The sequence below is a fragment of the Apus apus genome, chromosome 4 (assembly GCF_020740795.1).
Source record: "Apus apus isolate bApuApu2 chromosome 4, bApuApu2.pri.cur, whole genome shotgun sequence".
NCBI classification, from domain to species: Eukaryota; Metazoa; Chordata; class Aves; order Apodiformes; family Apodidae; genus Apus; species Apus apus.
The window spans coordinates 44357292-44384885 of record NC_067285.1 but is presented as its reverse complement, the minus strand read 5'-3'; the positions used below and the strand labels follow the sequence as shown (position 1 = coordinate 44384885).

At 42.9% G+C, this 27594-nt stretch overlaps 1 protein-coding gene across 2 annotated transcripts; it reads right to left on the bottom strand.

The window, feature by feature from the left end:
* Nucleotides 1-3203: 3203 nt before the first annotated feature.
* On the bottom strand, nt 3204-19156 carry AP1AR (adaptor related protein complex 1 associated regulatory protein). Of its 2 annotated transcripts, XM_051616570.1 has the most exons (10): nt 19028-19156; nt 15449-15497; nt 14140-14166; nt 13281-13306; nt 12269-12365; nt 11417-11515; nt 8247-8308; nt 7073-7146; nt 6025-6153; nt 3204-4726 (listed from the first exon to the last, which is right to left on the bottom strand). In XM_051616570.1, the coding sequence occupies exons 1-10, from the start codon at nt 19102-19104 to the stop codon at nt 4461-4463; spliced, it is 906 nt and encodes a 301-aa protein (XP_051472530.1). In that variant the 5' UTR covers nt 19105-19156; the 3' UTR covers nt 3204-4460. The 2 variants fall into 2 exon arrangements, with proteins under 2 accessions (XP_051472530.1, XP_051472531.1); XM_051616571.1 differs by lacking the exon at nt 11417-11515.
* Nucleotides 19157-27594: the final 8438 nt, after the last annotated feature.

Here is a 27594-nt window from a genome sequence, read left to right as displayed (position 1 = left end):
GTAAGTATTTTTTGTCTTCTACAACGACAATCTAAAAGCACCTATGGTGAATAAAAATATTTCTAGGACAATCTAGGTAAGAAATGTTCATTGGCACTACTCTGGGCTTTCTAAAAGTGCTCCAAAATAAGGACTGACATACTTTTAGCAAGTTTTCTACCCCTGCCTCCCACCCCACCCTCTCTTACAATTCTGTTTTCAATTCAAGTTTTTCTCAGGTTGTTTCAGTTAAGTTTTTCCTGGCTAGGGGCTCAGCTTTTCATTGGCACTTGTTTTTTGTCAAGTACTCTAGTTTGCTGGAAAGACACACTGGAAGGGATCAAACCAGAGCATACGTAACAGTTCCCCATGTTACCATCCCAAAACATTAGGAAGCATTTCAGTATTCATCACGACAAGAAAAACAGAATTACAAGTGAGGGGAAGACAGCTGAATTGCACAACATGACCTGACATTAAGACAACCAACCACAAGAGAGAAAATGCCATGGGAGAGGCAATGCAACTCAAATGCAGGCTTATGTAGGATTTCATTTGCCTATTCATCTCATCCTTGCCAAAAACACCTTGTTCCCATGTTTGCTTTGAACTAGGCTCTGGTACTTAACTTCTACAGAGTGGCCACTATCTGCAAATGCAAGCTGTCTAGGAAAACAGAGCAAGATGCAAACACAATTTGAAACAAGTTCTTCCATATAAAACCTTTCAGATGAAATCAATAAAATGCCCAGAATTCCTTATGCTCACTAATTTGGCCTGTGTGTCAGGGAGGAGGGAACATTTTACATTCCCAGCAAACAGCTTTCTTCTATTAGTGCTCTTAAATTATTACAGATGACATGCAATGTTCTGCACTGCTTTGAGCTTAAAAAACAGGTTTCTAATACTACACTAAGCAGTATTGTTACCCAGTTTCCATCCACTGGCCCTGTCACATAGGTCATTAACCTATGGCACTGATTGTATTAATTGATTACACTTTCCGGCTATTATCTAAACAAAACCTGACAACCCCAACATCAAGTTTTCAAGTGCAAGATATAAACAGAAGCATGTACAAAGAGCACTTCCTGAGGAAAGTCTTCTGTCTGGTCTGCAAAGTTCAGAGTGAGCACCAGGAGGTTCTACAGACAACCACAGATCTAGAGTGGAGCATTCCTTGGGCACATCCCCAGGCATCAGGAGAAAACCTTGGTGATAGGAAAAAAAACCCAACCAACCAAACAGCAGTGCAATGGTTTCCAAACACTAGTCATTTCTACAAGTGTATTTATCTGGCTTAAGAATCAACCCCAAAACAGGCATTAAAAAAAGAATCCTCTCTCAGGAGCATCTAATAACTGCGTTGATTTGACCAGAAGTTAGTTTGACTAAAGAAGAGTTGTTTCAGCACAGCCATGCCAGAACATAACTTGGCTCACCAGAAACAGATCCTGCTTCTGGCCCTCTACACCAGGCTGCCATTAGTCACATACTAACTAAATGGGAGAAACACTACATGCACAAAGGCAGTGAACATCTGTAAGTTTTTCCTTGGCTCAGCTGTCCTAGTATTCACAATTGTGGAATAATAAAAGACAACACTGGAACACCAAGTTTATGCTTAAAAATCACACTCTGAACAGACTGCCCAAACAGTCATGTCAAATGATCTTATATTCTACAATGGTTCGACTTTAGCAGAGAAACATGTTTTAACTAGTGGGTGAGCAATTTAGTAAAACACTTCTCTGGAATAAAAAAATTTTCCTAGACACGGGCACAATCGGCAAAGTCAACTCAAATGGTGCGTTAGGTCAGAGAGACATGAAGACACAGAAGCTGCTTGCATCACACAGAGGAAGTTATCTTACCTTTGAAATACGAGAGTATAGCTGCTTGCTTTTGGCAGAAAAGCTCCACGCTCCAAGTTCCTCAAGTCCTCTGTTACTGCAGCTTGTCAGAGCTTCCCTTCCAAAGCCACAGGTCTCCAGAAGGGATGCTATGGAATTCAGTAGTTAAAGACACAGCTAATTATTTATGAAAACCTGCCTTAGTCAGCTGAAACAGCCAATTCTGGTCAACATTTAACAATCCCTTTTCACACCCTGCTTTCACAATCACATGGTAGCCACAAAACCAGCAACAGAGAAATCATTGCCAACTGCAAGACTGGCTGAAAATTTGAATGACTTTTGCACTTGCAGAGATTTGCATCTGACAGTACTGTTGAATTCCTTCACAAGCTGTTTATATCATCTTTCCATCTCCTAAACTTCCACACGTAGTGATCACAATTTCTTAAGTCACTTGGTGTGGCACAGTGAACTCTGAAAAGTGGAATGCTTTTTAATAAGCCATGCCTGCAGAACATGCCCATCGAAATAAAAGCCTTCAGCTGGGGTCAGCTTCCTTTTCCCCAAGTGCTTGTTCCTTCTACAAACAGGCCTATCAGCTAGTTTACTCCCTCAAAGAACAGTCAGGACAAGTTAACCCCATGTTCACAGGTCAGGAAAAGTAGTGACCACTGCAGGGTAAGTTATTTCAGCAGGTAAAAAAAAAAAAAAAAAAGAAAGGTCTTATTTACATATTGAGAAAGTTGCCTTTGTGTCCACAGAACTATGCTAAATGGTCAGAAGTAGCTATACAGTAGTAGTTTTGCCAAACCAAAAATACACATTTGATGTGTACAAATTTTTAAAGCTTATTACAGGCATTGCAAATGCAGATCATTACATTAAAATATTCTCAATGACATAGCAACAAGTTAAATAAACAATGTCTCCAACAAGGTTAATCAGTTCATTAGCATTGAGATTTGTACATATTTAACCAGAGTGTGCACTATTTTGTTCAAGTTACCATGAAGAGTACTTCCTCATGGAGAGGGTGATTAGATATTGGAATGGACTTCCCAGGGAAGTGGTGGAGGTACCATCCCTGGATGTGTTCAAGGCTGGATGTGGTGGCACTTGGTAATCTTGAAGATCTTTCCCAGCCTTGGTGATTCTGTGACTCTGTGACCACACTGTGGTGATCCTTATATTACAGATAGGCTAAGAGGCTCTAAAACAGTGACACAACTTTCATCCCCCAATTCAGGTCTTCTGATGATGCAGATTAACACCAACACCATCACCAATGCAGGGTAAAGAAAAACATGCTGTGTTAAATTACACCTTGTCCCCCTTTATTTCTGGGTAAAGCAAGACACCTAGACAAAATAAGAGAGTAGCATGGCTTTACTAAAACTTTGGGGAAAGCTTGAGTTCTACAAGTGTTTTGCATGTTCTCTTCAGTGAGCTTTTTCTTTTCATAAAAGAGTATAACTTAAAGACCAGGGGAAACCACACAATGCATTACATCAGATTGGCAGTAACTGAACAGCTCCTTGAATTTCAGTCCATATTTGCAATATTAACCATCCAGTTTAGAGGCACAGGAAAGCTCCAGCACTTGAACACACTGCTTTGTAACTTCAGCTTTTTTTCCTTTTTCTTCCTTTTTAAAATGCAGATACAGGAATTGAGTCTTTAGGTCCTTGTTCTTCCCACCCCAGCAGCGGAGCAATCTCCCCTCACTCAGTTTGCTCAGAGAATGTTGCATATCAAGAATTGTTCTAGTTGAGCTGAACTGTGAGTTTTCCACACTTAGAAGAATTTTAAGGACTGTGTAGTAGAAGATGCCAGTCTGCTCCAGAGGGGCAGGGAAATCAAGACTTTGGTCCTCCCAGTTCTCCAGTAGGTACTGGTTAAAATTTCCAGTTTGACACATTGAAGAATTTTTATGGTTGTTTTTCTACCTAGCACACACTTACTAAGTCTGGCATATTATACAAGACAGCATCTTAACTAACCTGATGATTTGTACTACATTTACTGAGGTTAACTTTGCTTAGCATAAAGTAATAAAAAATGAAGAGAGGACAACGCAAGGCTAGGAAGACTATAAGCTAGGCAGGGAAGAACTGCAATTCACCATGTGTGAAATTTGTTTTGAAGCTGGCTAAGTACACCCTCTAAACAGCTAAAAGACAAGTCAAAAAGCACGTATTGGAATTTTTTTTTTTACATTATTTTTCTATATTCAAGTATTGGATAAATTACATAAGACTGTTTCTGAGATAAAGGTTATGCCAATGATGAATTTTAAAAACAAAATCTGTAGAAACATCATCCAGAAAAAAAGGCTAGTTAAAATATATATGTCAAGCTATGAAGCTTAAATTAGTGCAGATATTTTATATTAAATCCAGATATCCAGAAATATACACAATAGAATCATCCCAGTTTTCATAAAAGTTTAGAAGGTAGATGATGAAATTGCACTTAATTCTGAATTAATTCAGAGAGCAAGTCATTCCCATTCCTTGCCAATCAATTTATAAGAAAAAGGGAACCACGTTATAAAAGAGCAGTTGGTTTTGCACATTCCATTTCACTTTTCAACATTTGGTCACAAACAAGAGCCACACAGTTCCACTACCTGTCTTGATGATCAAAATCAGATATCCTTACACCTGACGCAGACAAATCTAACACAGGATTTACAAATCCGGCGTATTCCGAGTTGCCATTATCATCCATTTCAGCACTAACAAAGTCATTCTCCCACTCCAATCCATTAGAATCATCAGAGGCTGAAGCTGGATTACTTCCTGTCTTCTTACTATTAAATTTCAGTGCTGCCCTGAGTATATCTTCTTCTGTCTTGGAGCGTTCTCTCAAGGGAATCATTCTGTTCATGCCTGTGATTTAAAATATGCTTATGAGAAAGACATAGTTTTGAGGGGAGTGCATTTTACATTTGTGCTAGAACATCAGAAGAAAGGTGAAGAATCCTTTAAAGATCCAGACTGGTTGTTTCACTCCTGAGCATCACTGTTGTTTTTTTTTCTGGTGGTATTCTGCATGTTAAGTCCATAGTTTAGGGGCAGTTTGGGCCTAAATGAACACAAAAGCCAGTGATGTTGTTTTCCAGAGTTCTCAGGAAGACAGATACACTGAAACAACCAACTAGCGGAGTTTATTTCTCCTATAAATGCAGCCTGCTGCCCTACAATACGGGCACATAAATCTTGGAAGATTTTTGGGACTGTGGCATCCTGTTAATACTCCTGCAACTTACTGACAAACAGATGAAACATCATCACATGAGACACTTTTTACAGCAGCTAAAATTTAGATAGATATTGGGTGCATTTGTCTAGGAAATGTCATTTGTCTGAAAAGCTTTATTTAATTTCACACACAAAAAAGGCAAAATATTGGTCAGAAAACTGCACAGGGACATCAGAGATAGTTGTGTTTTTTTTTCCTCAGTAATTATACACTTTCTCATGGTGCATTAAACCCCTCCCACACCACTGGAAGGGAAAAAGGGGAGGATTTATTATAGTCTTCTTATTCACTGCACTCCTCGTATATTCCTAAATAAACTCTCCTTCTAAATTTGGAGTAACTTGCTAACTAATTGATTATAGAGTTACATATTGCAAGTGAAACACCCGACTCAATACAGATTCACTGAAGAGAACAGAGAAGATCTGTAGCAAACACCAGCAGCAACTGGGATGCTCACCTGGAATGCAGACCTAATTCCCAGTAGGCGTTACAATAAAAACAACTGGGGCTTCCACACTGCTTCCCAAAATACTTCAGTCAGAGACTCCTGACCAAATTCCACTTTTAAAATGAAGCACAACCTTCTACTATTGGCTCACCAGAGGGCAGCATTTCTTTACCACTAGTTCTGTTGTGGGTTTACAAGTCAGTTCCACAAAATGCTGGAAAAGACATTGACTGGAGGAGCCAAAGAAATCGATTCGTTTTAGACAGATAGCCAAAATTTACCAAAATAAGCCGTTTTCTAGGCAAAAAATAATTTACATTTCAATCATGACACACTTGACAGAAATTTCATCAGAATTAGGTTTTCAGTGACCTTGACAAGTTCAAAAGCAACAAATTTACAGTCAACATAGGTAAAACTGCCAGCATTTTTAACTTGTAAGTTCAGAAGGAAACCCAAAGGCAGAATAAATACCTTCTTCATCTTCCCACTCTAAATCTAATGAGGTGCTGTCATCATTTCCACTCGTCGATTTTGTCTTGGTCATTAAGTCACAACTACTCTCTGTGTTGGGTGTCAGCACTGTAGCATCAGATGAAAGTCCTATATAGAAAAATGCACTTTTAATTCATAAAGATATTTGAATTTGAAGTTCACTATGCAAAACTAAGCTTTCAAGGAAATTCTGTCTTGTGCTTTGTGGCCTTTAAACCTCAGGAACATTTGATAATGAACCTCAAAGAGCATAAAGTAGCTTTTTAATTGTCAACATCACTAGGACATTGCAAGAGGACATTTAGCAATACTATCTAATTAGAACTGTAGAAGAATTTATTAAGCTGTAAGCTGGATTCGTGTGAAGACTTGCAAAAAAACTAAAACACAACCCTCACCCCCAAAAAACCCAAACTAAGGCAGTATTTTCCAAAAACTACCATCAGTCCTCAAACTTCTTAGCAACTATCACATGAAGTCATCAAAACTTATGGATGTAAGTTTATAAAACTGTTTTCCTTTAAATTGTGAGGGGAATTTTTTAAAAATAGGCAGCTAAATACCTTCTTGCCCTTCATTAGAAAAAAATTATCATTAGTACAATTCTAATCATTTAGGGAGATAACTAAAGATGCTCTACACACACATTTGCATCTTTACTACACAGTTTGGTTTTACAAGAGTTCACTGCATTGATGATGCCTCCACAAAGATGGCTGCAAAGCCTTAGTAAAATGACATCCATGCACAGGACCTGTTTGCTTACAGAACTTGCTTTTGAGAACTGGAATGGCTGCAGCACAAGTTGTATATGCTGTGTTTTTCTAACACTTGGAGCATCAGGGATTAGAGAGGAAGAGAAGTGTCTATCACATGTTTTTATTCAGACATCTGTATACACAGTTCATACGTGTGTATCTGTACATACGTAAATATAAACAGAGTTTATCTAGAAAAAGAAATGGCACTCTGTGCTCCTCAGAGTCACTTAACATCTAAAGACATGCATAAGAAAAGGAAGACTTACTACTACTTCGAAAAGCTTCATACTGGAATTTGGTATTTCTTAAGAAAGCATCAAGATCTTCCTCTGCCATGGAGCTGTAAGAATGAGGCACATACCATTTGTAGCTTTATGAACCTCCAAGGATGCTGCAGAAGATACAATAATGCACACGCCCCCCAGTTCTATGCTACAAACCACATACACCTTTACATAAAATGTTTATCAAATTATCTGCAAAATGCCTTTCCACTCCTACTCAGCACATCCTCTCCAAGTCTGAGGCTCTGCACAATTTTTAGGAGCATTTTCAGTTAAAAGATAAATAACTTCTCTCACAAACCAACTCTTCCCCTCTTATCCTTTGTTACTTTTAGATACTGCCATCTTAATTTTCAATTCCTTTTTTAACTAATGCATTCCAAACCTGCTACTGCAGCCCTTTGTTTCTAAAATCTGTCTAGTTCCTACTCATTCCATAAAATCTGTTTTCACAGCTCCTTTTTTAACTGCACTTCCCTAACTGAAAATCCCCCCCAATGCCCCTTCTCTTCCATTCAAAAACAGGTGTTTGATTTTAGAGGTTTTTTTAAACTAAAATACTGTTCCACAGAACATTTCTTTAGGGCTTTTTTGGTGGTTGTGTTCCTCCCATCCCCCCACCCCCCCCCCAATACTGAACACAGAAGGTGGGCGTGAAAATAACTGAGTATTATTAATGAAAAAATAGGCAAACTATATATAAACCATTCAAATCCCCATTTGGTTTGTGTATATTTTTACCAACACTTTCAACCAGGGGTCTGAATAGTAAAAATACTTTTATATTAGCCAAGATTTTACACCTTTTTAATATAAACCAGTAGATTTTGTGTGTGTGTGTGTGTGTGTGTGTGTGTGTATTAGTAGCTGGGAGTAGGTTCAAATTTGTGTCTGTCTGTCTAGTAACTACAGTGAAATACAGAATTAATGCCATCTACTTTCTAATTTTGTAGATTAATGGTCACCAGTTTGCATTGAGTAACTGTGGTGTGAAGAAAACTGCAATGAATGAAAACAACTCTGACTTACAAAGGCTGCATATGTAAGGTTTGAAAAACATGGATTTTTTTTCTGTTTTTGTGGCGGGGGGAGATGAGGAACAAGAGTAAAAACAGTCCTGGTTCTTAATTACTATTAAGAACATTTTGTATCTTACCTCTGATATTCGCCATTATTAACAGCATGTGCTCTCTGTGTTATCCTTTGCTGTCTACGTTGCTATCAAAAGAAGTAAATAGTTGAAAAAGCTGCATACAATCACTTGGAATAATCTACTCAATACACTAAAAATTCTTTTAATGGTGACATTAGAAGGAGCACTGTCCTGGTCCTTGGAGCAGTTGAAATACAACTCAAGGAAAGACAGACTTTCAAATAAAGATCAAATTTGATGATACTGAAGGGACTGTGACATGTGAGCAGTATTGTTTTTAAGCTCAGAAATCTCTCCATTTAAAAGACTGTAGCTTTGTGAGTAGAGCTCTCAACATTTCAACCTCTCATGCACCCCAAAACAAGAAAGCAGCCCACATCAACGTGTCTAGAACACCACTTCATTTGGGACTGCATCTGTCCTCTGCTGTCTTCTCTGCTTAAGCCAAGTATATTTTCAACACACAACTATCACCTGGGTGAAGTCTGATCTGGTTTTGCCCTGTGTGCAACAACAGTCAGCCTACAATTTCAAAGGAAAGATTTCCTACAGGTCCTTTTATCCCTGGACAAAGCAGTGCTGCTATCTCCTCTCGTTGTTTGTAGCACCACTTAGTGCTTCATTTATATTAATAAAAGCTTTTAACTGCCTTTGCTGTGCCAAAACTATTAATACCTCTTCACTCTTAAGATAGAAAGCTTTCTGGTATCACATGGCAAAAACAGAATGAAAAATGCAAGACAGGAGCCACAAATGCATTTCTTTTGTTGCTACAAGAGGAAAAAGATGTCATAGAAGTAAGGTTCTGCTTCAGTATTAAGAGTTTAAAGAACTTGAGTTGCTTCAGGTGTTTTTTCCCAGCCTTGAAAAAATGAGAGCAGAAAAATTGGGCACACTGAGTATGTGATTAGAGGTAAGTTCATAATGAAGCAGTAATTGTCCACTGATTTTGACGAAGACCATGATAAAAATGAACAAGCTAGTTTTACGAAGTCTAATGTATCTAGCTACTCCATTTTCTGAAAAAAATCTATTCTCAGTTTTAATGGATCTATCCCTGCAAACAAAAGGCAGGGGTAAACAAACCAGAACTTGTAATGCCACCTTTAACTTCATCTAGGAATTGCTTTTCACTGAGTAAATAGCCTTGCAAGGTAACTGCATTGGAACAATTAGTATTTTTCATTCCCAAGATGATGATGTCTTTGTTTCTTGGCACACCTTCCACCTCAGGTATTTCAGTATGTCTCAGAATAAGCAGATTGAAACCATTAAGGAAAGTGCAGAAGAAGCAGAAATATCACCTGATGGTGATTATAGGTGACAAGAATTAAGTACATGGGGAGAAAGAGATTAATTTGGCACCAATATAACAACTCTTGAAAAATCCATTACTGACATATGCCACAATATTCTCCAGATTCATATATCCACATAATATCCAATGTAAATTATCTACCAATTTTGCCAGGTCATACAAATATCTGGCACTGTAAGTTCCAGGATTCACAGATATTAGTTATCTGCTGTGACAAATCCTGACATTTAGCAGGGCAACATCAACAAGCCAAATCAGTTTTAAAGGGATGTCATCCTTGCAGTGAAATAGGCTGTTTCTCATACAGAAGTCTTCTGCCCATGGACAGCAAAGAGGTGAGTTATGCATTCAAAACCAGCTTCTAGTGTATTTAGAAAGGTCAGATGCTTGATGCCTATCTATACAAAAAGCCTCCTTAGAAACCCTTATGGGTCTGGGGGGGATTGTTTGCAAAGGAGGTAAGTGGTGCTAATTTTACAAGGGGCGGAAATGAAAATCTCTCTAATGCATTCTATCGTAGGTCCTGACTGAAAGAGGTGCACATTCAAAATACTGAAAGACAAGAAAAATAGTATCTCTTGCACAGAGCTTTTACAAAAAACAGTTAAAGCCATAAAATAATCTACTTCTGCTGACTTTTAGTCTATATAAAGTGTTAAAACAAACAAACAAAAAGGCAGGCAGAAGGGTCAGAAACAATTAACCTTCCGATACCAAATGACAAGAGGATAGAAAGATGTGAAATGAGACCTCTACTTAGGCAACATAAATATTAGATGAAAACTCAGTCATCACTATCACTCTGGAAATAACAATTTGCAATTCTCTTTTGAATACAGACAATACACTAGGGTTAAAGATCTCTATATCTGATGTAGATTTCAGACTTTTTCAGCGAGTCTACATCTGAACCTCTGAAAAATGACTTCTCATTGAAGACATATGGAATCTCTTCTTGAATGTGCTACTGCAACCACACACATTATAGATGCGCAGATAAAGAAAAGTGAAAATGTTCTTTTTGACATACACATTCTGTGTGAGAGCACATACTTCAATAGCTTATTAAGAAAGGAAAAACATTAAATGCACTGATAATATGCAACTCCTTGAAATGACATGAAAACCATCAGTAACAAATGCTGCCAGGACAAAGAACAGTGTCTGTTTTCAGAAAAGCAGGCTTTTGTTTTGCTTGACCAAGCTCCCAAAGCATGGACACCAGACATCTGAAAGTAGGCACAAATATATTAAATAAATAATGACTACTGTGAAGTCAGGACTGGACTTTGGCTACTACACATACAAATCACAAAGAGACAGAACAACTTGGGTTAGAAGGGGCCACAGGAGGTCATACAGTCCAACCTCCTGCTCAAAGTAGGGTCAACAATAAATCCAAATGACTTGGAAACATGTATCTTCATGATAAGACAAACCATAGAAATAAGGACAAATTACATGCACAAACATATTAGGTACTTTTTACAAGTCTAAATGCTGATGTGTGCTTATTTTCAGGGTTTTTTTACTAAAAAATCATCACAGATCACTTTAAAGAACAGTAACTTATATGTAACATAAGAAGTCTGTTAAGCTATTTATTGATTAAAATCATACATCTCTCATTCAAAATCTGTACTTAGCACCATAAGCTGTTTCAAACAATTCTGGTAATTTTCAGCTGTTCCAGCCAGCTGTACTTCCAGATTGTGTGTTTCTTTCTCTACTGGAATTCACAAGCCAAAGCAATTTCCTCATTACATTTCCTGAGATGTAAAGGATATTAGAAAAGTCTGCATACATAAAAACAGAACAGAAGCTCTGATATATATTGGGGTCTTTTTCCCCTCACCTCCAAGAGCTTTTTCTGCTTTGCTGCCCTGGCTGCTTCACGTTGTGCAGCATATAAAGCCTCCTCTTCTATTCTTAACTTCTCCTCTTGTAAGGCTAACTGTATATGAACAAAATAGTAATGGTTAACAAAAGCAGAACCTATCTATCTTCCTATGATTAAAGCCATAAGTTCAGTAAAACAAAAGAACTACTGGAAAATAAAAATAAATAAAAAAAAATTGACTATAGCTAGAACATGTCTCTTCATTAACAGAATCTAACAGCTTCCCTCCCACCAAACATCCCAAGAAATTTAGACAACTAAACATTTCCCTATTGAATAAACATCATTAATAGTGAATTGCTGCAAATGCATGTTGCATTTATTATGAACTGCACAGGGAAAGACAAATATTTTCAGTTGTGTATTGTATTGGTAATTTATTCTCAATTTCTATGTTGTATTCCACATCATATTCCATTAATTGCTGCAACACACTAAAACTAAACAACAAATTATGTTTTTTTTTCCTCAAGAAAGCTCTGGAAAAAAACTGAGCACAAGAAATGCTGAATCAAGTACATTCCCTGTTTTGCCTTTTTTAAAAAAGAAAAAGTTCAAATTTAACAGATCTCAGTCAGAGAGCTAGACTTTTAATTCCATTTTTCAGCTAAGAGGCTATTAAAAAGAAGCAATCTCTGATGCACACTTAGTTGTGCAGCAATCTCTTTGTGTATCTTTATCTAAAAAAATACCAACTGATGAACAAAACCCACGTTTTGTTCCTGCAAATGGAATCTCCTTGTGTTGCTGGTTGATCTCAACTACTTTAAAACTACCCACACCATACTAGTCATGGTTACTGCTTACCTCTGACTGAAGTTTTATATCAACAACTCTCTGCTTTTCAGCAATAGAGTCATAATGTCTCTCTTTCAAGTCAGCAATCTCTTCCTCCGTCAGAGGTCTAAAAGCATGGGAGAAAACACAAAAAGGCTCCATCTATTATTTACACATGACAACCCTAAGCTGCACTTAAAAATAACCATAGAGTCTTTCTTGACTGGTCCTTTCATGCAAATTCAACAAGCTGTGATGTGGCCTGCTCCTTCTGAGAGCAGAGTTCCAAAGTTCCAGTTTACTCAAGAAAAGGCTGTCTAACCTTATTCTTACAAGGCATTTTTTTGTATCTTTATAGAAAGCAGATTTTCAGAAACATTGTTTACTAACAGAACTACTAGCATAGAATTGTTAATATAATTGCTGTGTAAATATTAAATTTTTTTTCTTGCTTTTTTGGTCCCTAATAGTAAATTGCTCCCCTTTCATCTGTTTGCCTACTTTATGTCTACTTCTATGTCTCTAACAAACAAGACTGGAAAAGCACTGTAATAACTATAAGGTTTGCTATATTGCTTCTTTGGGACCATTGGCAGGGAACAACATTTTGGGAGCTATCAAGCTTAAATAATAAAATGTCTAGAGTTAGACTACTAAATCATACACTTTGGTGCCTTCCCATGTTTCCTGTAGAACAGGTCTCCAAATTTCTCCTGCTTACATAAATATTAACATGCTTACAAAAAATTCACAGGAGTTGTAGCACTAACAGATGTGTAACTTGAAATGCAGATCCCTGGAACAAGAATAAAGATTATCTTTGCAAGATACTGTTTTAACTGTCTCGTATAGTTCTTGCATGATCCATTATCATCTAAACTGCTCTGATGTGGTTAAGCATGAAGTTTAGTTTGTCAGGTATTCTTTCCATGTATCCGACAACTAAAAAGACCAAAACGTTTTTTGACAGGAAGTCTGGAAAATTTAATAGTCACAGTGGGACAGCAGAGGGATGGAGAGGTCCTGAACCTCCAAGTCTTACCTGTGACTGCTTCCTGGGCTTTCCCCCTATTAAGAAAAAAAATAATTAAAAAAATCTGAGTTTTTTACAATCCCACCCACTAATCAATGTTAACATGGGAAAAAAATTCCAGTATGAAATCACAGTTTCTCCCCTATGTTGGTTTTACAGCTGGGGGAGAAATAAAATCTATTGTTTTAATTTGGAATTTTAAAATATCAACCTTGTTATGCAATCAGTTAAAGTGGGTGACTACATCAAACAAATAAGTACTTCCAGCTGAAAATAAGTATTTCAGTGGTATATTGCAGGAACCAAACTACTAGTCCCCATGTTCTTAAATACTGAACATGGGGGGCAGGTGTCCCATCTGTAATCAAGCTGCATTACATTTATAGGAGTGATGTTTTAAAGCCAACTTCTGTTTTTCTGAAGTACTGTTCAGCCAGTTTAGCCATAACTGTAAAGACAGAACACTCCCAAACCCCTCCTTAGCAAAGCAACCCATGTCCATTTATGTTGTCAGATAGCATTTGCTGAGTCTTATACAAGAGTTACACCAGAAGCAAATTCTCCTTCTTCTTTCCTGCCCTCCCTTTTTCAGCCCCTCTTTTTTCTTCTTTTTCTTTTTGCTTTCCTAATGTCCCTAGTGCTCTCTTCCTGAAAGGGTTACTTCCCATACTCCCCCCAACCAGTTTTCTCTTCTCTTAGGTCATCTTTTTTCCTGAAGTGTTAAATATTCATTCCTAGAGCAAGCAAAACTCAAAGTAAAAAAAAACCAACACCTGCAATTTAAGTCCACAACACAGCATGAAGATACAGACCTTGGAACCATTTTTAATGGTTGCACTATCAAGTTTCACATGATCCAGGTACCTACCTCATCGCTTTCCACTAGGTTCTCAAACTGCAGAGAAAAAAAGTAAACAACCTTTACAATTCAATTTAACACTAAACACATACAGCAAATATGATTACATATTTAATGTCTTGTAAAAATACTGATGATAACAGTGGGACTGTAACACCATTTATGAAAGCCCCTACTTTTCAGGCAAAATGTTACTTTGAGAATAGGACCTAATGTTTCTTTTCTTAAACATTTGCCTAGAAGGCAAAGAGTCAAAAAATGTTCATGTATTCCACCACAACTTACGTGAGAAACCTGATAAAAAAGAAGTCTCATTAGTTTATAAGATTGCTAATTATTCTGTGTATCTGAAGCATTATAAATAAGAGCAGTAGAAGGAATGGTGTGGCTCTGACATACAATGAAACACCTACTAAATTTAGAAATGTCAACAATGTCAGGGGTACAGTGCATGTCACCTCTACCTCACATGCCAACTGTCATGCTTATGGAAAGGTATTTGAAGATGTATGTAATATCCAGAAAACACAGTGGCTTTCTACCCAGAATTCTAAAAATAAACAAGCAGCCACCACCCCAGGACAGAACCTTCTTTTCCTCACCACATTTCTGCTGCAGAAACACACCCTCGCTAGAATCTGCAAGCTAAAACAGATTTCCCCCACTACATACATCTGTCCCCTTTCTTGGAAGCCAAAGCAGTGATTACAGTTATTATTGTTACTCTCAGAAATGGGGGCAATCTGAAAGGCCTAGGAAAGTTAGACCATAAGGAACACTCAGAGAAAGTAAACCAGGTTGTTCTGAGAATCTCAGCTCATACAAATGAGCTTAACACTACCCTTGGCAGAAAGGGGTGATATTCAGTGGCTGAGAAAGGATCTCTGTAGTGAACAAAGACAACTAGACAGTAACTAACAACTAGAAAGTAACCTCATCAGATTCTAGCTTTCTGTAAAATCAGATTAATGATCCTGCAAGCAAGAACTAAATATCCTGCACTTACACAAGCAAAAAAATCACTCCCAATGCAGCAATGGTGAAAGATGTACTGAGAAGACTTGAGAATGCTCTGGTGCTGAGTATCAGGTTACAAGAGATACTTCTTTCCAAGTGATAAAGTGAGATGATATACTAAGGTTCTGAGGTGCTAAACCCACCACCTTGCCACCCAGGGCAGCAACAATTTGGTCTGGAATACCTGAGAATATTTCGGTGTACATCAACTGCAAAAGCTGTTAAAGACATTCCTAGAATTCAGCTTCTTCCACTTTTTGTTTGGTCTTTTAAAAAAATCACTAGAAATGTAAGCACTTACCTCTATAGTAAAGTGTTCTCCTGTTGGACATGTTCTAAAATACTTGGATCTGGAAAAATAAGTCTACAGTTACACTACAGAATAGACATCAATTCACAGCAGAAGTGAATTGAGACTGATCATTTCAAATAGCTTTTGAAATATGTTAAGTATGTATAAAATAAATACAAAAACTTCATCTATTAAACACTTTTACTTGTTAACATGTGCTCTGCATCACTAACAGAGCAGAAGGAGGCAAAGGCATGTAAACATGGAGAGAAGACATACACCCTCAAGTGAGAAGAAGTCACTTTATCAGGATGCTGGACTCGACATTTCTAGACAATTAGCATGTTCTGCAATACCTTCCATACATTTTTCTTGAAAAACACTATTCCAGGCAATTTCTGAAAACACTGTTGCTCATCAGAGCACTTAACTCTTTACTAGCATAGTATCTTGTACAACATCCATGTTAAACCAGACATTTTTTTTTGACAGCCTGGCACAGCTAGCAGGTTGAACCTCAGAGAAAAATGTCTACAAAGAGGTCAAGTAAATACTTTAGAACTACAAACAATTCTTCACAGCCTGTAATTTTATACAGGGAATCAGTCTCCTCCTTGATTCTTTAACAATCTTGATTCTCTAACACTGTCCTCTGTAAAAACAACACAGTATTAAGTTACCTGAGTACATTTTTGTCTAGTAAAGAGGTTTGGCCACCATCCAGAAGAGCAGTCAGATGTATTCTGGTGCTTCAGTACCACATCCATTCCATCGAACAATTTTAGGAACAAGAGTTTCCAGTTGCAAGTGCTGACTAGTATCAGGAACAAACCCAGGGCCTCAGGCACCTCTACACTTGTACAAAAGATCGTTCTGTACTCACAACCAACACCTACTTCTACTCTCCTAAAAGCAATGCACCAGCCAAAGCCTGAATTATTTTAACCATATACTGCATTTCATCTCCACTGTATTTTGCTTTGGAATTCAGTTAGGGTACGTCTCCCCTGGCAACTTGTTGTGCAGCCCACTTCTTCCTTGTTGAGCAACCTTTCCTTCCACACAGCAGCGTACAGCTGCCACTGAGGAACCGTTTCCAGTGGATTCATTGTATGACACCAGAGGTGAAAGGCCACTTTAATTCATGCATTACAGCCCGAGTGTAATTGGGACACGTGGCATGAGCACTTAAAGTAATTTCACTGCTACCCCTCTGTGTAACGTTTGGGTGTGCAGGAACCAATACCATTAAGAACCTAATGTAATAAAACTGTTACAGGAAATTGCTTCAGGACTATGTTGTTAACAAAAGCATGATTGCAGTTTACAGCAGCAGGCACTAGCTAAATTATGCTCAACTTTACAACGCCATGAGCTGCACCCAGATCAGCTGCAAGAATTTAAGGGTGAACCTATAAGAAACTAAGACAACGCCGTGCAAGCTTACCAGATTACAAATAGCCCAACAGCAAAGACACTTCAAGGAAGATCTATGCTTTCTGCTACCTGCTGAACAGGGACTCAGCAACAGAAGACCTAATTCTGTGCCAGAGTTTGAGCCCTTCAATCCCAGTGCAACCACGGAAGATTGAGGTCATCAGGGACAGAAATGGAAGACCCAAGAACTTCACCACCATAGATAACAACTTCAATTGAAATAGAAGAGTAACCTGTTAAAATGCTTGCAGCTTTTAACATTCTCCTTTAAACCCTACTGTCTCCTTATTTTCTAAAAAAGACTTGAGAGGCTTTAGGTTTGGCATCTGCATCTATAAAATCTATTAAAACCAACTGGAGACTATGAGACAGTGTGGCAGGAAGCTAACAACTGATGCTTCATGAATCAAACATGCACCAAAACCAAGTACTAGAACAGATGACACTGCAGGCACCAATTTATATTCAAAAGGGCATTTTTATATATTTAGGTATTCATTTACAAAAGACTATTGCAGACATACAAGAAAAAAAATACAAGGGAAAGAAAAAACAGGCAAACAAATATAGACAATAGTCAACTCAGACCAGAGAGAAAGATAACAAGATAAACATGTATCTAGAATTTGCTGTTATAGCCAAGATAACCTTGTGCCTTTTTGGACTCTGTCTCCTATCCAGTGCTCCTAAGTCAGTTAATAAGTCAGTCAGAAGTAGCTGGGATGGAAAAAAGAACCCCCACAACCAAAGCAATGATTTAAAAACTAAGTACACGTTGCCGGAGCCTTATTGTCACTACTGCCAACTGCTAAAAAAAAAAAAAAGGATATTATCCATGAATAGACACTCAGCATAAAATCCATGTGAAGCAAGAACCTTTCAAGTATTGCCTGTTTTTCTCAGAGTATAGCACAAGAAACTTGAGTGCCAGCTGTCCAGGCATTGCAGGATACAAGCATACATAGAATGCATACATAGCATACAAGAATACAAGCAGGCATCCTCCACACACACTGTCCTGGCCTTTCACCCATTTTGCTGGAAAGTATTCCTAGAATGTCTTCAGGACAAGCAGAGCACCAGACTTGCCTGCGTGAGCTGACATGAAATAAAGAGGCCGTGAGTTTGCAACATGTGAAATGCTCAGCATTATCTGTCTAGAATGACTTTAATCCTAGCACATCGAGTCAAAATAAGTATCAAATACCAGCAAGTATAGGGAAGAAAACCAAGTTCTTGTACAAGTAGTGTATCCTCCCCCTGTTCCTACACTGCTTTTCCATGAACTAGTTGTTGCTGAAAACATGGATTACTCGTTTACAAGGTATACGAAAGCTTATTCTCATGATTCTGCTCCTGTAGCAGTCACCCTTTATCCCAACAGTCTCAGCATCTGACTCAAGAGAGAACACAAGATCATATTCCAGAAAATAATGGGCGTTTTTCCACCTTTGCACAACTACGGCAGCCTGCACAGATTTTTGGCAGCTGACCTGAAAAAAAAATAATAAAAAAAAACCTTGCCAAGCTGCTTCTACCGGAAAAAAACCAACAAACCAGCCCCGGAAGAAAGGCCGGGGAGTCAGAACGTCCTCGCAGTTGGCTCAAGCCAGCCCCGGGAAGCGCGTCTCGCCAGCAGCCCCTGCCCGCCGCGCTACCTCCCGGCCGCGCTTCAGCAGCTCCAGCCGGCAGGGCCGATCCGCACCAGCAGTTTATTTCTCTCTCTCCTGCCTCCATCCAACCTACCCGAGCTGCTGCTGCTGCTGCGGGGAAGAAGGAGACAAACCCGAGGCCGAGGGAGGCTGCCCGGGGAGGGGGGAAGAGACAACCCGGGGACCCCCAGACCCTGCCTAGGGCAGCAGCGTGTGCCCCTCACCCCCTGAGCCGCCTCACTCCCCGCACCGCACACCCCAGCACCCCCCTCCTACCCCTCCGGGAGACTCAGGTCAGAGCCCCCGGCGGGGGAACGAGGACCCGCCAACCCTGGAGAACAGCGTCCCGAGCAGCCTCCGGCCCGGCCGCTTCTCCTCCCCTCCCCGCTCCGGCCGAGGAGGAGGAAGGAAGGAAGGAGGGAGGAAGGCGGGGCCGGGCGGGCCCACCACCTCCCCGCCCCGGGGAGGGGATAAGGGGCAGCCGCCTCGCCTTGCTTACCCTCCGCCGCGCTGAAGCCGGCCGGCTTCCCTCCGCAGCAGCAGCCCGCAGCACCCCCGCGCCCAGCAGTTCCCCATCGCATCCTGGGCAGCGGCGCCGGCGGCTCCTCCTTCCTCCCTCCCTCCCTCCTTTCCTTCCTCCCTCCCTCCCTCCAGGCGGGTTCAAGCCGCCCCTACCACCGAGGCCGACGGAGGAGGAGGAGGGAAGGAGGGCGGGGAGGGAGCAGAGCCCTACGGAACAAAGGGCCGGGCGGGCGGAGGCTCCGCGCCCCCCGCCCCGTGGCCGCGCCGCAGCGCCCAGCCCGCATGCCCGAGCCCGGGCACCGCCCCTTCCCGGCGCCGAGGGGAGGGTCCTGCCCCTTTTCCCGGGAGCTCAGGGGGTGATCCTGGCTCTTCCCGGCCCGGCTCGAGCCCCTCTCCCGTCTCAACCCTGTGAATTTTGAAAGGCTTTTCTCCTCCCGGCCCCCGCCGCCACGTTATTTCTTTTCCTTTCCACGTGTCCGTCCCGAGGGAGGAAGGGCAAAAGAGGAGGGTGAGGGGACTCGTTGTCGCCTTGCGGGGGGTGAAGTGGGGAGGGAGGGTTCTGCGTGACCCCGAACCGGTCCTGCCGTCCGTGAAGGCGGGATGGGTAAGAAAAAAAAACAAACCCACAGTGAAATGCCACAGAACTGCCTTGGGAGCACCTGATGCTCAGCTGTGTCACGGCCCGCGGGTGCCCGCCGCGTGGTCGAGTCGTTTTGAAGTCGGGTGTGCTGTGAAATCCTTCGTCTCGGCTGGGTGTTCGCCGCTGCTGTATGGGAACAAGAGTTCCTTAGTTAAGGAAACCCACACATTTTGTAGTTTTCAGCCCTAAAAGGGCCTTTGGGGCACCAGGCTATTTAGAATCATCGAATGATTTGGATTGGAAGGGACCTCTAAAAGGCCATCTCGTCCAACCCCCCTACAATAAGCAGGGACATCTCACACTAGAACAGATTGCTCAGAGCCCCATCAAGCCTGACCTTGAATGTCTCCAGAGATGGAGCCTCCACCACCTCTCTGGGCAGCCTGTTCCAGGGATCCACCACCCTTGTATTAAAGAACTTCTCCAAGACACTGAATACTTCGAGAAACTAGCTCTTCTAGCTATTGGCTTCAAGACTCTTCTGCCCCTTTCTCGTTTAACTTTTCCTGTGAACACGTAAGAACAGAAGAGCTCCCAGTAGCCTGCATTTGAAATACGGAAAATACTCCACGTTTCTTAAGGCTGGTATGAAAAGCATCCCCAGTAATGACACTTTTGAGGAGAGGAATCTGGTTCAAGGCCCCTGTGGGCTTTAGGCATCACATTGTAAGAGAAAAAAACAGTTTCTCTCCAATGATGAGGACTAAACTCAGTCAACGCCATTCAGAGACACCTCTGGAGCATGGGTACTGTATGGATTAGCAAGGTACTTGACTCGTTCTTCATCACCTTTGATCTCTCTGGCTTTAAATTACAGCACCACACTGATGCATATCATCCTCAGTTAAGAGTGGTATTACTTACATAAAAATAAAGATCACAAAAAAACAAAGCCCAAACCTATAGCCAAGACAAACTGTCATCTTTAAGTTAGTCCTTGATGGTAAAAACCAGTATTACTCAACAGTGAGGCAGCTGGAATCTCTAATTAATAGAGATCCCATTGACCCTGGACACTGTCCATAGGTGAGAAAGGCTGGTTCCCCATATTGTTTGCTGTGATTAAAAATAAAAGAACCATCTGCACTGATCAAAGAGAATTTTTGAAGTCTGCTGTGCATGTGTTGGCACCTTTCATTGGACAAAGTCAAAAGTGGTGTCTCAGCAGTGGAAGAGTTACCCAGAGAACATACTTGCTACAGTCATGATGAGCAGCAAAAGGTGGGAAGAATATAATAAATTAATGCCAACTAAGCTCTGATGTATTTTTTTTTTTCCCCTGGAAATGTGAGGTCAGCCTTAAAAAGTGCATTACAGTGATTGCACATAAGAGAGTGAGGGTGAAGGAGGAATAAGAGCAACCAGGAATGCATTACAGAAGGTGACTGCATACCAGCATGACTCAAGAGAAATATGAGAAAGGTTTCAGAAAATACTGGAATACATGATGCCTCATGATGCCATTTTCCAGGGAAATGACATTTTGCTGAGCTATATATTCTGCTTCTCTCCCAAAGAGAAATGTTGTGGTAGTTAAACCTGACAGGCGCTCATAAATTTCTTCCCAGCAACTGGAGAGCTTTTCTTCTACATCACCCTAGACTGTGACTGCCAAACTGAGGAGAGAAATGTCTAGGAATGGATTGGTAAAAACGGAGCAGGGAACACAGTGCCTTTGTTGCAGGAATGTCCACACAGAGTGTCCTTTTGTTTCTGTAGTTCCAGCTTCTGGTTGCTTTCCCTTCCCTGCCATGCCAGGATGCAGGGCATGGCCAGAGCAAGACAAGTCAGGGTGAGCAAAAGACTCATCCTCACCCGTTGCTCCATCCCTCACTGTCTTCTGCACTGGTGTGCAGTGGAAGGAGCAAGAGCATGTTGGATTAAATCTCACTCTGGCCATGTGTATGCTTCAGCTTTGCTGGAAGAAGCCCCAGTTGAAGCACACAGGTTACCTTCATGGCTGGTGTCAAGTTGCATGCAATGCATGCAGAAGCTGACACGTTTTTAGAACAAAATGCACAAGAAGGGCACTGATACAGACATCCATTTTAAAAGAAATGATTCCACCTTTATCCCTGCCACATGCTTAGCAACACGAGCTGCCTTGCGACAACGCGCAGCCGCTCAGGGCACAGAATTGTCATTTAACAAGTCCCTACTGGGTTTTATCTCGGCACTCTGCCCACTGCACATTTTCCTGCCGAGGTACGGGGCTGCTTACTCACTTGTCCTTTATGTCTCTTAATGGCTTTAAGAAGAAAACCTCAAAGGAGAAGGCTTTGTATGGCCTTTTTACTCCTCGGAGCCAGCTACGTTTCCTTTGTCGCTCCCGGACACAAAATGCTTTCCCTTTCTGAGCAAAATCCCATCCTGAGCCTTTCAGTTGCTGAACATAGTTACCCCTCTCTAACAGAGGGGCAGCTTTTCAAATGTTAAAGCGCTAGACTGATGAATCTGGGCCTTCTGTGTCTTCCTTGTGTGTGTGTTTACTCGGGGAAGGGTAGAATTGGAGAGAACCAATCGCTACACAGAGACACGGCTGCCTCAGGGCTTCACTGGGTCCGCCACTAGCTTTCTAAGGTTTTAGTAAAAGATCAGCATTTTGTCTTTAAAAAAAAAACAACAACCAAAACGACAAGCGGATGCTTTGACACAAGACGTCGATGATTTCTGCACAGCGAAGGAACCTCGAGAGCGACGCGCCGGCTGCCACAGCCCGGGCGCGCTGCTTTACGGCGGGCGGTTGCCGTGGTGACGGGGCGTTGGGCCCGCGCCTGCCGCCATCGTCCGGCCCCTCCTGTCCCCCTCTGTCCCCCTCTGTCCCTCTCTGTCCCCCTCTGTCCCCGGCCTCCCGCGGAGGGAAAGCCGTGGAGAAGCCCCAGGTGCTAGGGCGAGGCGGCTGCAGGGTGGTGACCAAGTGCAGGACCAAGGAGAGCGCGCACATCGCCGCCGTCAAGAAGTGCGTGGCAAGCGAGGAGGAGGCGGGGGTGAGGGAGATCGCCGTGAGGGAGATCAAGGTGCTGGGAGGTGAGCAGGGGGCTGAGAGGGGAGCAGGGGGCTGGGAGGGGAGCAGGGGGCTGGGAGGGGAGCTGGGAGGGGAGCAGGGGGCTGGAAGGTGAGCAGGGGCTGGAAGGGCAGCTGGGAGGTGAGCAGGGGCTGGGAGGGGAGCTGGGAGGGGAGCAGGGGGCTGGGAGGGGAGCAGGGGGCTGGGAGGGGAGCTGGGAGGGGAGCAGGGGGCTGGGAGGGGAGCTAGGAGGGGAGCAGGGGGCTGGAAGGTGAGCAGGGGCTGGAAGGGCAGCTGGGAGGTGAGCAGGGGCTGGGAGGGGAGCTGGGAGGTGAGCAGGGGCTGGGAGGGCAGCTGGGAGGGGAGCAGGGGGATGGGAGGGGAGCTGGGAGGTGAGCAGGGGGCTGGGAGGGGAGCAGGGGGCTGGGAGGGGAGCTAGGAGGGGAGCAGGGGGCTGGAAGGTGAGCAGGGGCTGGAAGGGCAGCTGGGAGGTGAGCAGGGGCTGGGAGGGGAGCTGGGAGGTGAGCAGGGGCTGGGAGGGAAGCAGGGGGATGGGAGGGGAGCAGGGGGATGGGAGGGGAGCTGGGAGGTGAGCAGGGGGCTGGGAGGTGAGCAGGGGCTGGGAGGGGAGCTGGGAGGGGAGCAGGGGGCTGGGAGGGGAGCAGGGGGCTGGGAGGGGAGCTGGGAGGGGAGCAGGGGGCTGGAAGGTGAGCAGGGGCTGGAAGGGCAGCTGGGAGGTGAGCAGGGGGCTGGGAGGTGAGCAGGGGCTGGGAGGGGAGCTGGAAGGGGAGCAGGGGGCTGGGAGGGGAGCTGGGAGGGGAGCAGGGGGCTGGGAGGGCAGCTGGGAGGTGAGCAGGGGGCTGGAAGGTGAGCAGGGGCTGGAAGGGCAGCTGGGAGGTGAGCAGGGGGCTGGAAGGTGAGCAGGGGCTGGAAGGGCAGCTGGGAGGTGAGCAGGGGCTGGGAGGGGAGCTGGGAGGGCAGCTGGGAGGGGAGCAGGGGGCTGGGAGGGGAGCAGGGGGCTGGGAGGGCAGCTGGAAGGTGAGCAGGGGCTGGGAGGGCAGCTGGAAGGGGAGCAGGGGGCTGGGAGGGGAGCTGGAAGGGGAGCAGGGGGCTGGGAGGGCAGCTGGAAGGTGAGCAGGGGGCTGTGAGGGCAGCTGGAAGGGGAGCAGGGGGCTGGGAGGGCAGCTGAGGGGAGCTGGAAGGTGAGCAGGGGGCTGCGTTTTTGGACCAATCCGAACTTCGTGTGTAAATTTGTGTGTAAGTTCGTAAGCTGCTCATGCCGCTGGGAGGGGTTGGTGTCAGGGGTTGGTGTCGCAGACGAAGTGCACCCGAGGAGCTCATACAGAGTGTGACCTTTTTACTTGAAGCTCGTGTAGATTTAGTTTAGCCGTTTGGATGAAATTACTCACTGTAAGACACACAGGTTGCCCAGAGGAGCTCTGGCTGCCCCATCCCCAAAAGTGTTCAGGTCCAGGTTGGATGGGGCGTGGAGCAACCCGGTCTAGTGGGAGGTGTCCCTGCCCATACAGGGGGGTTGGAACTAGATGATATTTAAGGTCCCTTCCAATCCAAACCATTCTGTGATCAGTCGAGCAACCTGCCCTGCTGCAGGCAAGGGGATGGATGTTACTCGATATGGATGCTCCATGGAGAGGGAGAACCCCGGGCTGTGGGTCTGTCTTGTAGGTGCCTCCTCACAGCGTCTTTTGAATCCTAGTCAAGTGTTTTAATACCTTTGTGAATGCCTCCTTCCAGTGGAATAATAATCTTAGTGTCTTGAGTTTTTCCTATTGTAAAGGTGCTGGTTGTTTAGAAGTGATGGTTGTGGGTGAGATCTGCCTGGGTTCTTAGGAGGAAACTGCCTCTTGAAGCTGCTGAACAGTTCATTTCAGGAGTGGTGTTTATTCAGTGGAGTTATGGGACAGCTGCAAATTCAAGCAGTTGGGTCAGTTTTCAGAGGGAAACAGAGTTGATTCTGACCAGGATTTATGAAGTATAACTAAGTCCAAACCACAAGAGACTTGATTTGGCCCTGTGTGTATTTCCATGAGCAGCCAAGCCACGGTAGGTTAGTTTAGCCTTTGAGCTGTAGCCTTGCAGAGCTGCATTTCCCTTCGGCTGGATTTGCCTGGCTAAGCCTGACCTGTTGAGAATCCAGGGTGTTTATTTGCCCAGTATTCTGTAGAGAAAGGTACGAGGAAGGTAGTCACAAGGTCTCTGTTGCCTCCTGGTGGTAACTGTCTCCCTGCATCGTGTACCGAGTTGCAGCTGTGAATTTGCTGAAAACGAAATGCTGAACTTTTAAAACCTGCAGCGAGTGATGACCTACATGTGTGAAAGTGTGCCCAACCAGGCTGGGTACCCGTGTTACCTGACATGGGTATCTGCTTCTAGGGAAGTTTAACTTTATTTTATTGTATTAATGGCACTTTCCTGGCAGGCTTGTGCTGCCAGCAGGGGCTGGAGGGGGACAGGTATAAAATTCCCTGACCCTTATCAATCAGTGGGAAGCCCCTAGGCTCAAGTTAGCTGGTGAAGTGTCCTTTGCTGTTTGAGTGCATGATTTACCTGGAATCAGTTGTGGATGCTTTATACTCACCTAAACGTCCAGTCATCCTTCAGCCTGTTGGCTTCTTATCAGCAGTGTTCTGTGGTGTAGCCTCATTGTGTGGCTTGGTTTATTAAAGGTACTTCTCTTCTTGGGCTGTAAATACTCTTGGAAAATACCCTGAAGCTTTAGATAAACAGGGTTTTGTGTGTGTTCATTTCAGCATTTTGTTGGATGATCTTCCTGCTTCCTCTCTTGGCTTTGTTCTTCCCACATAAGCTTTTGCAAGTTCCTAAACTTTTCAACTGGCAGGTTTTTCTGCTGCTTTCCTTTGTGTGAAAAGGATGCAGGGTGGCATTCCATGCCAGGACATACATCCCTTCTTCTGCTTGCCCTTTTGACCCCCTTCAGTCCCTGTGTTTGTCACTGCTGCCTCTAGCAGGAGTTGCAGCATTTTCCTTCTGCCCTTGTCCCAGGCATGGGGTGCACAGAAGAAGGCTTGTGTGTGTGTGTGGGCACACGTGGTAGTTTTAAGCACTGGGACAAGGGTCATCTGTCTGATGAGGAAATGAAGGAAAGTCTTCCTACAGTTGGGGTGCATCCAGGCTTTTCCTCGGGGTGTTCAGGTGGTGGGAGTATGTGCAAGTGACTCTTCACAGGTCTCCCAGACTGTGGTCCCTGTGCTGCCAAGCAAAAAAAAAAAGGAGAATCTCTGCCATCACTACAAGAGCTACAGGCCCTTAGAGTTAATAGAAATGTATGTGCAGGAGCTTGAGATGCAGCCAGCAGCCTTGAGCCATGTCCTCTCCAACTCTTTTAAAGCAGAGCTGTGTGAGTCTGGATTGTACCTGACCTGTTGCCCAGGCTCACTTAGTTTCTCAGTCAAAGCACAAACCACCTGCCAGGTGTGTTGGGAATTAACTTGTTTTCCTGGGTAAATGGAAACTTAGCAAGGGGAATGTTTCCATATATTTACCAATAAGCATGGCCTCTCACAGTGATAATAAATACCTAGAAATTTAGTCTTTGTGTAGTCTCTTCATTTGCATGCTCCCTGTGAACTTAGTTATTATTTAATTTTTTTCACTCTCCTGTTCTGGAGTTTGGGCAGAAATTTAATCGTGGCTGAAAAGAGCAAAATCTCTTCAGCTCTCCTGTGCTGGGAAGAACTTATTCTTGAGAAAAGACCTTTTTCTTTTTCTTTTTTTTCCTAATAGATCATATTTTTTAAAATCTTTAATATTCAGACCTAAGAAATCCAGGTCTTTGGCATATGCAGGCTGGGTGGCACTCTGTGGGCTGGCAGAGCATTTCCTCTAGCAGTCTTCCCAGTGCTTTGCAGTCCTTTTGCAGCCTCTGGTGATATTTCTCCAAGCTAATAAAGAACCATGCATTGTAGCATGGTCTGTTTTGTTGAGGTAGTGTGTGGGAAACCAGCAATTGCAAATGTGTAATGAATTGGAGGTGGGTTCTTCCCTGGTCAGGATGCCATGAAAAAAATAACAAGAAAATACAGCAGCTTTTTGTTTGTTTGTTTTTTTCCATTTAGGTTGTAGGTTTTTTCCTCTAAATTATCTTCAGCTTTCTCAAATGCATACTATTGGGGAAAAAAAAAAATCTTCAAATTCTTGGCTGGTCAATTTTTATTCTGAACCCACTAGACACAATTTAATAGAAGCTGTTTAATTGTTAACACTATTATAGGTAAGAATGCTGAACTTTCCTTTTATCCATTCCGTGTGCTTGGATTCTGGCACATGTTGAAAATGTGTATTAGCTGGCAGTGCCAACAGAAATGCTTTGGGTATGGTAGCAGCTTAAAAGAAAAGTCTTCTAGCAGCCCTATTAGGAAGAATTAAGGTACAGACACTGAGTAGCTGGTGATGAACCAGCAGCTAGATTGGACAGAGGGGTATTGCAGCTGCTTTTGCTTTTCTTCTAAATGGGGGACCTCTGGATTTTCCTTTACCATGGCAAGCCTTTGTGGAATATGTTGTTATGTGCCTGCTCTCTCTCACTTGTTAACCACCTCCTTCTCTGGAATGGATTTTGAGTTCCTCAAGATTTTTCTCATGTGGAGCAAAACATTGCTCTGAAGCTTGTCAAGATCAGGGCCTGAGTTAGTGTAACCCCTTATGTGAGGGAAGTATTGTGAGAAGGAGAAGGCATGAGGTTTTCCAATAATAGATCAGTGTATTTTGAACATCCTCATTAAGAAGGGATGTCCTTTGTCAGTGTTTTATTTATTTTAGGTTACAAAAACAGGTGTCTGCATATATGAGTTGGTGGAAATTCTCCAGATTATGTTAAAAAATATTAAAATGGCAAAATAAAACCTGTTCTAAAATATCA